Source organism: Halichoerus grypus, chromosome 15 (assembly GCF_964656455.1).
Source record: "Halichoerus grypus chromosome 15, mHalGry1.hap1.1, whole genome shotgun sequence".
Taxonomy (NCBI): Eukaryota; Metazoa; Chordata; class Mammalia; order Carnivora; family Phocidae; genus Halichoerus; species Halichoerus grypus.
This window is the reverse complement of record NC_135726.1, coordinates 42,666,389-42,678,767: the sequence shown is the minus strand read 5'-3', so window position 1 is coordinate 42,678,767 and position 12,379 is coordinate 42,666,389. Positions and strand designations below refer to the sequence as shown.

The window sequence follows — 12,379 nt, the reverse complement described above, 5'->3', positions numbered from 1 at the left end:
GTTTTCCCAAAATAGTACTTTTGGGTTTTGATTGAAATTTAATTAGATTCATAGCTTATGTAGGACAAAATTGTATCTTTACCATATTGCACGTTTTCATCTATGAACATAATGTTTCTAATTGTTGATATGTCAACAAATAGCAAGTTTTATGCGGGGCAGGGACCATGTCTGTCTTACTAAAAAAAAAAAAGACTTAATGCTTCCCATTTGTAACACCTGGGTGGATTTGGAGAATATAATGCTAAGTGAGGTAAGTCAGTCAGAGAAACACAAATACCATATGATTTCACTCATAAGTGGAATTTAAGAAACAAAACAAAAAAGAAAAAAGAAATAAGAGACAAGCAAAATACCAGACTCTTAACCATAGATAACAAACTTCTGGTTCCCAGAGGGGAAGTTGGGGGTGGGGGTGAAACAGGTGATGGGGATTAAGAGCACACTTATCATGATGAGCACTGAGTAATGTGTAGAGTTGTTGAATCACTATACTGTACAAATGAAACTAATATAACACTGTATGTTGACTATACTGGAAATTTTTAAAAATGCCTTAATGAATACATGAGAGAATGAAATAACTTATGTCTTTCAGTAAAGCTTAATACTTAACTGCTCAGTGAATTCAGTTAATTTTATCCCTGGGAATATTGCACTTTTGTTGAGATGGTGCAACTGGGAAGTTATTGTTTCCCAGTTATATTTTTCTAACTGGTTATGGCTTATGTAAGAAGGGAAGACTATTGGGGCGCCTGGGTGGCTCAGTCGTTAAGCGTCTGCCTTCGGCTCAGGTCATGATCCCAGAGTTCTGGGATCGAGCCCCGCATCGGGCTCCCTGCTCAGCGGGAGGCCTGTTTCTCCCTCTCCCACTCCCTCTGCTTGTGTTCTCTCTCTCGCTGTGTCTCTGTCAAATAAATAAATAAAAATCTTAAAAAAAAAAAAGAAGGGAAGACTATTGATTTATATCTATTAACTTTGTGGCCATTTCACTGAATTCCTATTATTTTAGTAGTTTTTCAGTTGGTGTGCTCTAGGTTTTGTAAATGTGCCATTATTTTGCAAAAAAAAATTATATCATTTTTGTTTATTCCTTTCTAATATTTGTCTTAATTTGTTGGCTCGAGAACTTCAAAATTATGTCATATAATAGAATTATGTTGTGTAATCCTTGTCTTATCCCTGATGTTTACAGTGCGTTTCAGCTAGACATTTTTTATCCTACTATTTAGTATGATAACATATTTAATATTTAAACATATTTATGTTTAATCTAGCTTAGGAATGCATTTAGAATTTGTGTGCTTCATCCAGGTGCTTCATTTGTGGAAGTGCCCAAAAATTCTCTTTGACTTTTATGAGGTTAACGTAAAGGTTTTTTTTAAACTTACCTTAAGTATAACTTGTCTCCTAATTTTAAGAACATTTTTGCCAATGTCCACAGCAGAGGTTGACAGAACAATGTGCTGTCCTGAAAAGGATGCAGTTTCTCTCATCCCTGAGCATCTCCTGAGTGGTGACCCCTAACACTGCTTTCAGGGATGTCATCGGAGAAACCCTAGATGAACTTTGTCCTCCAGATCATTTTCACCATTGTTAACATCACTAATAACATAATTCTAGTGGAAGATCATTTCAAATTTTACAAGTGGTCTTTGTATTAGTAGAGGAGCTGATTCCAAACATCAGCACTTTAAGTCGTAAACAAAATCTGTGACAACATCATAAAATGAAAGCAAAAATTGGGTAAAAATGACCAAATTGAAAAACAGAAGGAGCCTCTGCATATCCTTGGACCCAGCAAGGCATCTCAAAATTTATGCTGAGGAGCTAATCAGAGGTGTGCTTGCGGATGACTATCATGGTATAATCTCTAATCACAGAAAACATACAAGTGACTTAAATGTCTAACAAGAAGAGGTTAAGAATATCATGATATAGGGGCGCCTGGGTGGCTCAGTCAGTTAAGCATCTGCCTTCGGCTCAGGTCATGATCCCGGGGTCCTGGGATCGAGCCCCACATAGGGGGGAGAGTGGGGGGAGCCTGCTTCTCCCTCTCCCACTCCCCCTGCTTGTGTTCCCTCTCTCGCTGTGTCTCTCTCTGTCAAATAAATAAAATATTTAAACAAACAAACAAAGAATATCATGATATATATTGGCCAGCACATAGTAGGTGCTCGATTTGTTTGTTTAATAGATGAGTTGTACACGCATTACATTGGAGGATTACATAATCATTAAAAGTCGTGTTATGGAGGGGCGGCTGGGTGGCTCAGTCGGTTAAGTGTCCAACTCTTGATTTTGGCTCAGGTGATGGGATTGAGCCCTGAGTCGGGCTCCGCACTCAGTGCGGAGTCTGCTAGAGATTCTTTCCCTCTCCCTCTGCGCCTTCCCCTCCCTGCGTGTACGTGCTCTCTCTCTCTCTTCTTTCTCTAAAATCTTTAAAAAAAATTTTTTTTAAAGTCATATGGCATATGCAAATGTTTGATACATTGCCAGTTCAAAAAGAAAAGCACAGCAAATGTGTATATTCATTCAACAGAACCCCCATTTTTATAAGACGAAGGTGTGTGAGTGTGTGTGTGTGTGTATGTATGTATGTGTGTATGCATGGAACATAGCATAGAACAAAGCAGGAGGGGCTTTAGTGTAGAAAGTGTGTAATGAGAATCTACTCACAGACACCTGAGAAGACACAGTTGAACATGTCTTTCCTCCACTTTCTGGTAGCACTTAGGGCAGATGCTATGCAAGAAGCCACTCTCGATGCCCTTTATACTATTTTTATTTTTGTTTGTTCCCCATCATACTTGCCATCTTCTAATATATAATATAATTTACTTATTTATCTGGTTTTTTTTAAGTTTTATTTATTTGAGAGACCGAGCATGAGCGGGGGGAGAGGGCAGAGGGAGAGGAAGAAGCAGGCTCCCCACTGAGCAAGGAGCCCGATGGGGGACTCGATCCCAGGACTCTGGGATCATAACCTGAGCCAAAGGCAGACGCTTAACCGACTGAGCTACCCAGGCATCCCTAATTTACTTATTTGTTGTGCCTGTCACTTATTGTCTGTGCCCCCTTGTGAGAATAGAAGCTGCATGGGGAAAAGTCTTTGTTTTGTTCACTGATGGAGCCCAGGCCTTACGAACAGTGCCTGGACATAGCAGACGCGCATCTGTGTGTGCCGTATGCCTGGATGAATTCACAGAGTCGTCATCGAACGCTGGACTGGGGACCCGGTTAGGGGGTCTCATCCAGGTGCTTCATTTGTGGAAGTGCCCAAAGCTGCTCTCACAAAGGTTCTTCTCGCAGTCCCTGAGGGTAGTAGCCTCCTATCAGCTCCTAGACATGAATTTCCTTTGCCGGGAAGGCCCTCTGCCCAGGTACTGAAGGCGGCCCACAGGATGGACATCAGAGCTCCTGAGTGTCTGGGATGTTTGCCACAATTATTCAACGTATTGTCACTTACACAGTCACTTGAATGTGACGCAAAGACATTATATTTTATTATTATTTTTTTAAGTAGGCTCCATGCCCAACGTGGAGCTTGAACTCAGGACCCTGAGATCAAGAGTCATGTGCTCTACCATCTGAGCCAGCCAGGTGCCCCCACAAACACATTTTAAAATAAAAAAAACAACTTCAACTTTCCTTTTTACTGAAGCAACAAAAGGAACATTTTTAAATATACATGCAGTTCAGAAAATAAATCCCACCATCCAGAAAATCACTGTAGCATATAATCTCCTGGTTGTATGAATTCTACATGTATTTTTAAACCGGGGGAGGGGGGCACATTAGACATTCCTGTTTTACCTGTTTATGGTTTGGAATGACACCTTACAGGATCTCATCTCCTTTTTCTTACAGGATTTCATCCTGGAACATTACAGTGAGGACAGCTACTTGTATGAAGACGAAATAGCAGACTTGATGGATCTGAGACAGGTGTGGTGTTGTGTGTGGCGGGCAGGGGAGGGGAGGGGAGGGGAGGGTGGCTGCCATGGAGGGTGGTTGGAGGTGATAGGGAGGTGCTTTCAGAACCCTCTGTTCAGCCTGGCCACAGCAGGGGACAGACACGCCCCCTGGCACATCTGAGGCCGGATTTGGGGACTCCTGAGCCTACCCCAGCCCTCTCCACCCCTCCTAGTGCTCAGGGTAGCAGCAGCGGGGGTCCAGGCTCAGCAAACATAGCAAGTGTGACATCTGGGGTGGCCGTGAGCTGCGTCCTCACCTACTACCCCCCCCCGCCCCTTCGGTGGTTCCTTTCCCTCCAGGCTTGCCGGACACCCAGCCGGGATGAGGCCGGGGTTGAACTGCTCATGAGCTACTTCATCCAGCTGGGATTTGTGGAGAACCGGTTCTTCCCGCCCACCCGACAGATGGGGATCTTGTTTACGTGGTAGGTACCTGAGGCCCCCGCTGCTGCCCTCCCCTTCGGCACCCTGAGGCTCCTCTGCAACCCCGCCCCCTCTTTCAAGGGGTCCCATTTCTACCGGAGAGACTGGAGACACGTAGATCAAGGGGTGTTTATGTATGAAGGGGATCCAAGGGGAGAAGGCGCCAACAGACCATGGCTTCTTGCTTCTCCAAGCAAGTGAGCCGAGGAGAAGAGGCTTTTTTTGTGTGTGTGCTCATTTTATTGTTGGGGAAACACAGGGGCTCCGAGGTAGAACTAACAAGAAGCAAGATTCTTGTTCCAGATGGGACAGGGGGTGGGAGTCGGGTTTTGTCCCAACGACAAAGGCAGCAAACAGAAATAGATCAGCTCTTAAAAACCTAAGCAGGGCATTTGATTCTTCTCCAGAGTTGGTATTTTCGAAGGTTAGTGCTGTTTAAATACTTTGGAGATGCGGTACCTCTTCCCTGAGGGTACTTAGCATGGGAGAAAGGAGGCCGCGGGGCATATTCGGAGCAACATTGCACCATCGCTGGTGGCCACAGATGCTGTCCTTTTGAAAGAATAGGCACATGACTTTTGCTAAAGATGCCTTAGCTGCCTACTCGGAGTGAAAGGGTAAAGGTGATTTCTCCTTAGTGTTGAATTAGGAAGAATCTCCACGTCTACCTCCTGGTTGACGGGTGAACTTTAAAACAAATCCTGAGTCTTTTAGACTTGAGGAAGAATTATGAGGGGTTCATAATTGCTATGTTTCCTTTAGGAGAAGACATACACACACACACACACACACACACGTATTTTTGGAGTCAGAGAGGGGGGTCGGGGGCAGAGGGAGAAAGAGAATCTTAAGTAGGCTCTACACCTAGCATGGAGCCCGACTTAGGGCTCGATCTCACGACCCCAAGATCATGACCTGAGCTGAAATCAAGAGTCAGACACTTAACCGACTGAGCCACCCAGACGCCCCAAAAGAACACATATTTTTAATACACCTTATTTTTTAGAACAGTTTTAGGTTCGCAGCAAAATTGAGAGATTTCCCATATATCCCCTACCCCCACACATTATCACCCAAAGTCCATAGTTTATATTGGGGTTCACTCTTGGTGGTAGTCATTTCATGGGTTTTGCCCATGTGTAAGGACACATTTCCATGTTATAGGATCACACAGAGTAGTTTCACTGCCCTACAACCCTCTTCTCCACCTCTTTCTCCCTCCCCGCCCCTCAACCCTGGCATCTACTGATTCTTTTTGTCTCCACTGTTTTGCCTTTTCCAGAATGCCAGATAGTTGGAATCATAAAGTATGTAGCCTTTCTCGGAGTGGCTTCTTTCACTGAGAAATATGCATTTAAGTTTCCTGCATGTCTTCTCACGGCTTGATAACCCATTTCTTTTTATTGCTAAATGATATTCCACTGTATGGTTGTGCTGCAGTTTCTTTATCCATTCACTTTTGGAAGGACGTGTTGGTTGAGAAGCCTTCCTTTTGTGTGAAATTGTGGGTATCTTTATTCAGTGTGATCAGCCCGTTGGCTTGCTTGGAAATGAATGCTTCATTGCATGTGCATCTTTGTGTTTTATTCAAGAAGCGAATTTTGTCCGCTTTCACCCCAAAGCGGCCTTCACCAGCCAAATAATGCATGTTCTCAAAACCTATTTCTTTTAACTAGGTATGACTCGCTCACCGGGGTTCCGGTGAGCCAGCAGAACTTGCTACTGGAGAAGGCCAGTATTCTGTTTAACGTCGGAGCCCTCTACACTCAGATTGGGACCCGGTGCAATCGGCGGACCCAGGCTGGGCTGGAGGGCGCGGTGGACGCCTTTCAGAGAGCCGCAGGTGTGTTTCCAGGAAGGCTGCCGGGATAGCGTCCTGGCCTCACTGGGGGGCAGGGCACGGGGTTCTGCAGCGGAAGAGGGTCCGTGGGCCTTCCCCAGGCCCATGCTTGGGCTCCCAGGGCTGTAAGGGCCAGGCGGGTTTCTACTGCTGGTGTACTTGCCCACCGAGAGAATTGCTTAACGGCTCAAGCCCTAATGGCCCATGGACACAGCGAACCCCGTGGTTAACAATTAATCTTTTCCGAATGAGTGGCCCCAAGGATGGCAGTGAATGAATTGTTCCTTTGAACGCTGTATTGGGGAAGGGGAATACGTTTTTCTCAAAGAGTGCAAATGTAGGCTCTTTCTTTTCTCTTTCACCAGGCCTGGTTCATCACTACATGTTACTTTCCATGTGTTTATATTGTGCTCATTGTGGAAAGCTTGCCTGCCCGAGGCTCTCCTCCGAGCCCTCTGTCAAGTGACACTTAGCATCAACCTGTAGAGGACCGGAGGTCGCCAGGCTGGGTGTAGCGCGTGGGTCTGGCTCGGGGGTGTCTGAGGGTCCTGCATTGCTCTCCTGCGGCAGGGACTGTGGCTGGCCGACTTGCCACTGGGAATGGTGGGAGAAAGCAGCCACGCGGCCCAGACCACAGCACGATCCCCTGAGTGGGCTCCGCGTCAAGTTCCCTTCTGTGCTGGTCCTTGTCACTCTGCTTTGGGGAGTTACTCCCAGCAGGGGATGTTTGCGGCGTCTCACTTTGCTCTGCAAGGCCGTGAAGAACCAGAGCTTTGTCATTTTGGCTGATCGTGAAATCGCTTATGTTAAAATGACTGATCCCTTGGGGGACGTCCAAGGGGGCTCAGTCGGTTAAGCATCTGCCTTCAGCTCAGGTCATGATCCCAGGGTCCTGGGATCGAGCCCCGCATCAGGCTCCCAGCTCAGCAGGGAGCCTGCTTCTCCCTCTGCCTGCCGCTCCCCCTGCTTGTGCTCTCTCTCTCTGACAAATAAATAAATAGAATCTTAAAAAAAAAAAAAAAAAGATCCTTTGGGATAAAACAACGTGCTAAGATCCCATGTGGGAGTGGATTTCTTTTACTGTACATCCTTTCCTGGGCTTATTTTCTTTCTGAGGAACCTAAAGCAGGCATGCTTGGTGACCCATCTCTAGGATGACAGCAACATAGACAACATGAAGCTTAAGAACAGAGCGGGAGCAAACCCCAGAAGGGAGCAGATAGCCCGCAGCTTCTGCCATCTGTCCATGGGGCAGTTCAGGCTTTGCAACAAAACCAGAGGAACCAGTCAGATGGGATTCATGTCAGAGATTTTATTTCAGCCTCTGGTTGACTGTCAGTCAGCGCTGTGACAGTTAATTTTCTAACATATAAAAAAGTCAGCTAAGGGCCACAGCAGGAAAATTTCCATTGGAGTGGCTGGGTTGGTCTTTCCTGAGGTCCTGGGGAAAATCCCTGATTTCATCATGACCCAGGTGTTAAGTGGGAGCGTGTCCGACGGAGAGGCCTTCCGCCGTCAGCCTGCCTGCTTTCTGCTTTCACCTCCATTAAATGGCGGGTCACGTATGGGATGCCTCACGGTTGGCCCAGGTGAGACAGGAATAAACAGGGAGCAGGCTGGTTTCCTCGCTTGATACAGATGGAAGTGTTTTAGAAAAGAATCATGATTTTTTTTTTTTTATTTTGTTAAGATGCACAAAAGAAAATGACCATTTGTAACCGATTTCGAGCGTTTCAGTTCATTGGCATTAAGTACATTCACGTGGTCGGGCAACTCTCTTATCGCCAGAACTTTGTCATCTGCCTGGACTGAAACTCTGGGGGGCACAGTGGGTTCAGCGTCCGACTCTTGGTTTCGGGTCAGGTCCTGATCTCAGGGTCATGGGATCGAGCCCCGTGTCGGGCTCCGTGCTGTGTGGAGTCTGCTTGAGATTCTCTCTCCCTCTGCCCCTCCCCCTGCCTACGCATGCACGTGCTCTCTCTTTCTCTCCCTCTCTCAAATAAATATAGCCTTCAAACAAACTCTGTACCCATTAAACACTAACTATGCCTTCCTGCCCCCTACCCCTGGCAACCATTATGCTACCTTTTTGTCTCCCTGAATTTGGCTCTTTCAGATACCTTGTCTCATAGATCAGAATATTTGCCCACGTGACTGGCTTACTTCACTTCCCATAATGTCTGCATCCATGTTGTAGCATGTGTCAGAATCTCCTTCCTTTTTAAGGCTGAAAAATTATTCCGTTGTATGTATACACCACATTGTTTAACCGTACGTTGATGGACATTTGGGTTGGTTTCTACCTTTTGGCTGTTATGACTAATGCTGTCGTGAATGTGGGTGTACGAGTATCGATTTCCATCGGTTTCCGTCTGCTTTCAATTCTTCAGGGTGTATACCTAGGAAGGGAATTGTGATCTTACGGTAACTGAGAATCAGATTTTTCACAACGTTCCAGAACACGTTCTTAATTTTTGCCTCTCTCCATCTCTGTGCTTTTGAACAGTATGGTGAAATCGATATGACCCCCCACTAACGTGCAAAAAAATTTCCAATTGTAGGGGTTTTAAATCACCTGAAGGAGACGTTCACTCATACTCCAAGTTATGACATGAGTCCTGCCATGCTCAGCGTGCTGGTCAAAATGATGCTTGCACAAGCCCAAGAAAATGTGTTTGAGAAAATCTGCCTTCCTGGGATCCAGAACGAGTTCTTCATGCTGGTAAAGGTGGCTCAGGAGGCTGCCAAGGTGAGCCCTCCTGGGTCCCGTGACTTTTGGGGGTGGGCGGGATGTGTCAATGTGGGCCCACTGGAAGCAGCAGCGGCTTCCCACGGCAGCTTGCCTGTGACCTGGGCAGCGTGCCTGCCCTGGACCGAGTGTGAGCTTGCATTTTCTTGGCAAGCTGTGGCGTTTCCGATACGGATCACTGATTCCATCTGCAGCTTAGGCCAAAAACCCAGCATCATGACCATTGCCTACTCTCACTGTGAACTCTGATGCTGAAAGAACTAGGAAGCCTTGGAGCTGCTCCCAGATTCTGGAGCGGCCGCCGGCAGGGCTGCTCCATAGAAGAAAGGGCTCTTTTTCTGCAGCCTGGGTGCGTGAGCACCCCTGGGCCAGGCTCCCCATCCCCAGCATTCCTTCTGTTGCAGGTGGGGGAGGTCTATCGGCAGCTGCACACGGCCATGAGCCAGGCACCGGTGAAGGAGAACATCCCCTACTCCTGGGCCAGCTTGGCCTGCGTGAAGGCTCACCACTACGGAGCCCTGGCCCACTACTTTGTGGCCACCCTTCTCATCGACCACCAGCGTAAGGCTTGTGGGCTTGGAGGCTCTGGGGCTTTGGTCAGGGTTGTGCTTCCAGAACATTCTGAGCTGAGTGAGAGCTGTCTGTCTGCCCTGGAGATGCTCCCAGGATTTAGGGGTTCTCCGTTCCTGCTATGGAGGAAGAGGGGGAGTATAATTCTGCCTGGGATGGAGCAGACAGCTCCAAGGAGATAACTTCCTCCCACCCCCCCCACCCCCCCACCCCCCGGCGTTGAGACCAGGGCTCGGACCAGGGCTAGCGCTTGTGAGGCACTCACCTAGGCACCGAACCTAAGGGGATGCCCCCAAACTCAGTATTCAAGATAATCTTTGGATGTGATATTTTAAATGAATCAGAACTAATGCGAAAAAATCCACGGTGATCCAAATTTTAAATAAGACTACAGATCAGTAACAATGTTGTGCTGACCCACCTCGGAGCCTGAAGCAAAGAGGAATTTTGATGTCTGTTCATCGTACATTTTTTTTTAGCATACATTTTGGTATTTAGAAAATTGTATTAAACTATCCTGTATCCTGACTGCTGAGTGTTTGGTGGTGCCCTCTTAAATTTTTAGCCCGAGGTGAGTGTCTTGCTCTCCTCACCCTAGTCTTGGCTCTGATTTGAGGTCAGGTGAGACTCTTGTTGTCATGAGCTCTAATCAAGGTCGCCCCACAGTAGACAGGACAAGTCACATAAACCATTCAGCAGTTGCGGTAGCAACACACATGGGCCAGCAGTTGGACTCTTTAGGTGTAGTCACGGAAGGCTTCTCAGAGGCGGTGACATTTGAGTTGGACCTTGAAGTCTAAGGAGCACTTTTGCAGCTGAACGAGGAGGAAAAGGACAGCTAGAGCTAGAACACTAGCCGAGCTCTGGAATGGAGGCCAGAAGTGTTGAGGTGGGTGGCGGTGAGAGGTTTGGTGAGGCTAGAGAGGGGATGTGTGCCAGGGAGGGCGGGTGCAGGCACAGAGGCCACCAGAGGTTTGAGGCTGGGCTATGCTAGGAGGTTCCGTGAGGTGGGTGAATTGGAGGAGGTAGAGTGGGGGCTCAGAGCCAAACCATGAGCCTCTAGGGTGCGCCTGGCCCCAAGTGCACAAAGACTTGTGAGCTGGATGGCCGGTGTGTCCAGGGGCTGAAAGGAGACCTGTTATCCCAAGTGCCCTCTCTGAGGGGTCCGAGGCACTGTCTCCAGAGTCTGTGGTCACGTCCACAAGAAGGGATTTACCCTGTGGCTCTCGTTGCAGTGAAGCCGGGAGCTGATGAGGATCATCAGGAGAAGTGCCTGTCCCAGCTTTACGACCACATGCCGGAGGGACTGACGCCCTTAGCCACGCTGAAGAACGGGCACCAGCGCCGACAGCTGGGTATGCCTCGGCTGTCCCGCTCCCTCTGTCTGCAGGCCCCGTTCGATGCCCAGCTAGCTGGTCCTGCTCACAGACAGCCCAGACAGGTCCCCAGGACAGGGTCCAGAGAGCAGGGCATCCTGGGTCATCCTGGCCACTCTGGATCAGAAACCGTGAGGCACAGTCTGCAGCCTCAACAGGCTCCTGGGGCTGTGTTCTTGCAGGTTCTCTGAGGCCCTGGGCCTCCCAAAGCAGAGCCAGAGCTTTGACGATCTTCCCACCCCCTCGTGGTCCAGGGGATGGCCCTTGGTCATCCGAACGTGGAAGGGCACATTTGTTAATGTTCTTCTGTCACACCTAAGAACTGGTGATGAGTGGTCCTGGTTTGGTCTCTGCCAGGTGTCAGAATCTCTCTTCCCATGTGCGAGCCTGAATTCCTCTACTACCCAAACCTGCTCCTTACGCCCACACGCACTTCCCAGTCTCACTGATGGCAACTCCAGCCTAGAGGTGCGCAGGCCAGGAACCTGGGACTCACCTCCCGCCTTCAGCCTTCTTTCTCACCCCACCCGTGATTGGCAAATCCCATTGACTCTACCTAGACAACACGTCCCAGATCCGACCACCTCTCACCTACCACCCAGGTCCAAGCCACATGGATGCAGTGCTTACTTACCACACATTGACTCCCTTCGATCTCACATAGCCTTGTGTGATAGGCATAATATGATCCCCATTTCACAGTTAAGGAAACAGAGGCCCAGAGAGGTCATGCAGCTCATAACTGGTCCCCCTGCTTTCCTCTTTATTCCTTCATTCCTTCATTCTCAGTTCACATGGGTCACATCACATCAGTCCTCACACCCTAATGGGCTCCCATACCACCCAGAGTACGGGCAGAAGGCTGGAGACATGTCTGTCCCCTGCTCCTCTCTGGCCTCATTCCCTGCCTTTCCCTCTAGCCCTCACTCCCTCCGGCCACAGTCCCAAGCTCCTTGTAACCCTGGAACACATAGGCATACTCCTGCCCGGGGCCTTTGCACTTGCTGTTCCATCTTTCAGGAGTGCCCTTCTGTCAGATATCCTTGTAGCTTCCCCCTCGCCTCCTTCAGGGCTCTGCTCAAAAGTTACCTTCAAGAAGTCCTTCCTGGATCACCCATCATAGAAGAGCAACTTTCTATTCCCAGTCTTATTTTGCTAGGCCTGCTACCTGGCCTGCTTTATTTCTCTCCCTAATCTTATCACCCCATGATCCACTACTGATTTCTTTGCTTGTTGATGATCTGTCTTCAACCACCAGCACATAAACTCCATGACGACAGAGGCTAGTTTTTGTTTGTTGCTTCCCCTCTAGTGCCCAGAACACTTGGTAAATATTTGCCGAATGAACGTTTTATAGACCCGAGTGAGCATATTGCACATGGATTTAAGAGGGACTTACGCTGTCCAGGCAGATCGTTCAGAAAAGAGAAGGTGCACCCTTCTG

General features: G+C 48.2%; 1 protein-coding gene across 2 annotated transcripts in view; it reads left to right on the top strand.

Annotated features, from left to right (window-relative positions):
- RHPN2 (rhophilin Rho GTPase binding protein 2) overlaps positions 1–12,379 on the top strand; it is a 64,107-nt gene that overhangs the window by 40,514 nt on the left and 11,214 nt on the right. For both annotated transcript variants that reach the window (XM_078063462.1, XM_078063461.1), the window contains exons 5-10: positions 3,871–3,948; positions 4,278–4,402; positions 6,077–6,243; positions 8,802–8,989; positions 9,394–9,550; positions 10,795–10,914. In XM_078063462.1, coding sequence (XP_077919588.1) covers positions 3,871–3,948; positions 4,278–4,402; positions 6,077–6,243; positions 8,802–8,989; positions 9,394–9,550; positions 10,795–10,914 — 835 coding nt within the window. The remainder of the gene's footprint in view (positions 1–3,870; positions 3,949–4,277; positions 4,403–6,076; positions 6,244–8,801; positions 8,990–9,393; positions 9,551–10,794; positions 10,915–12,379) is intronic.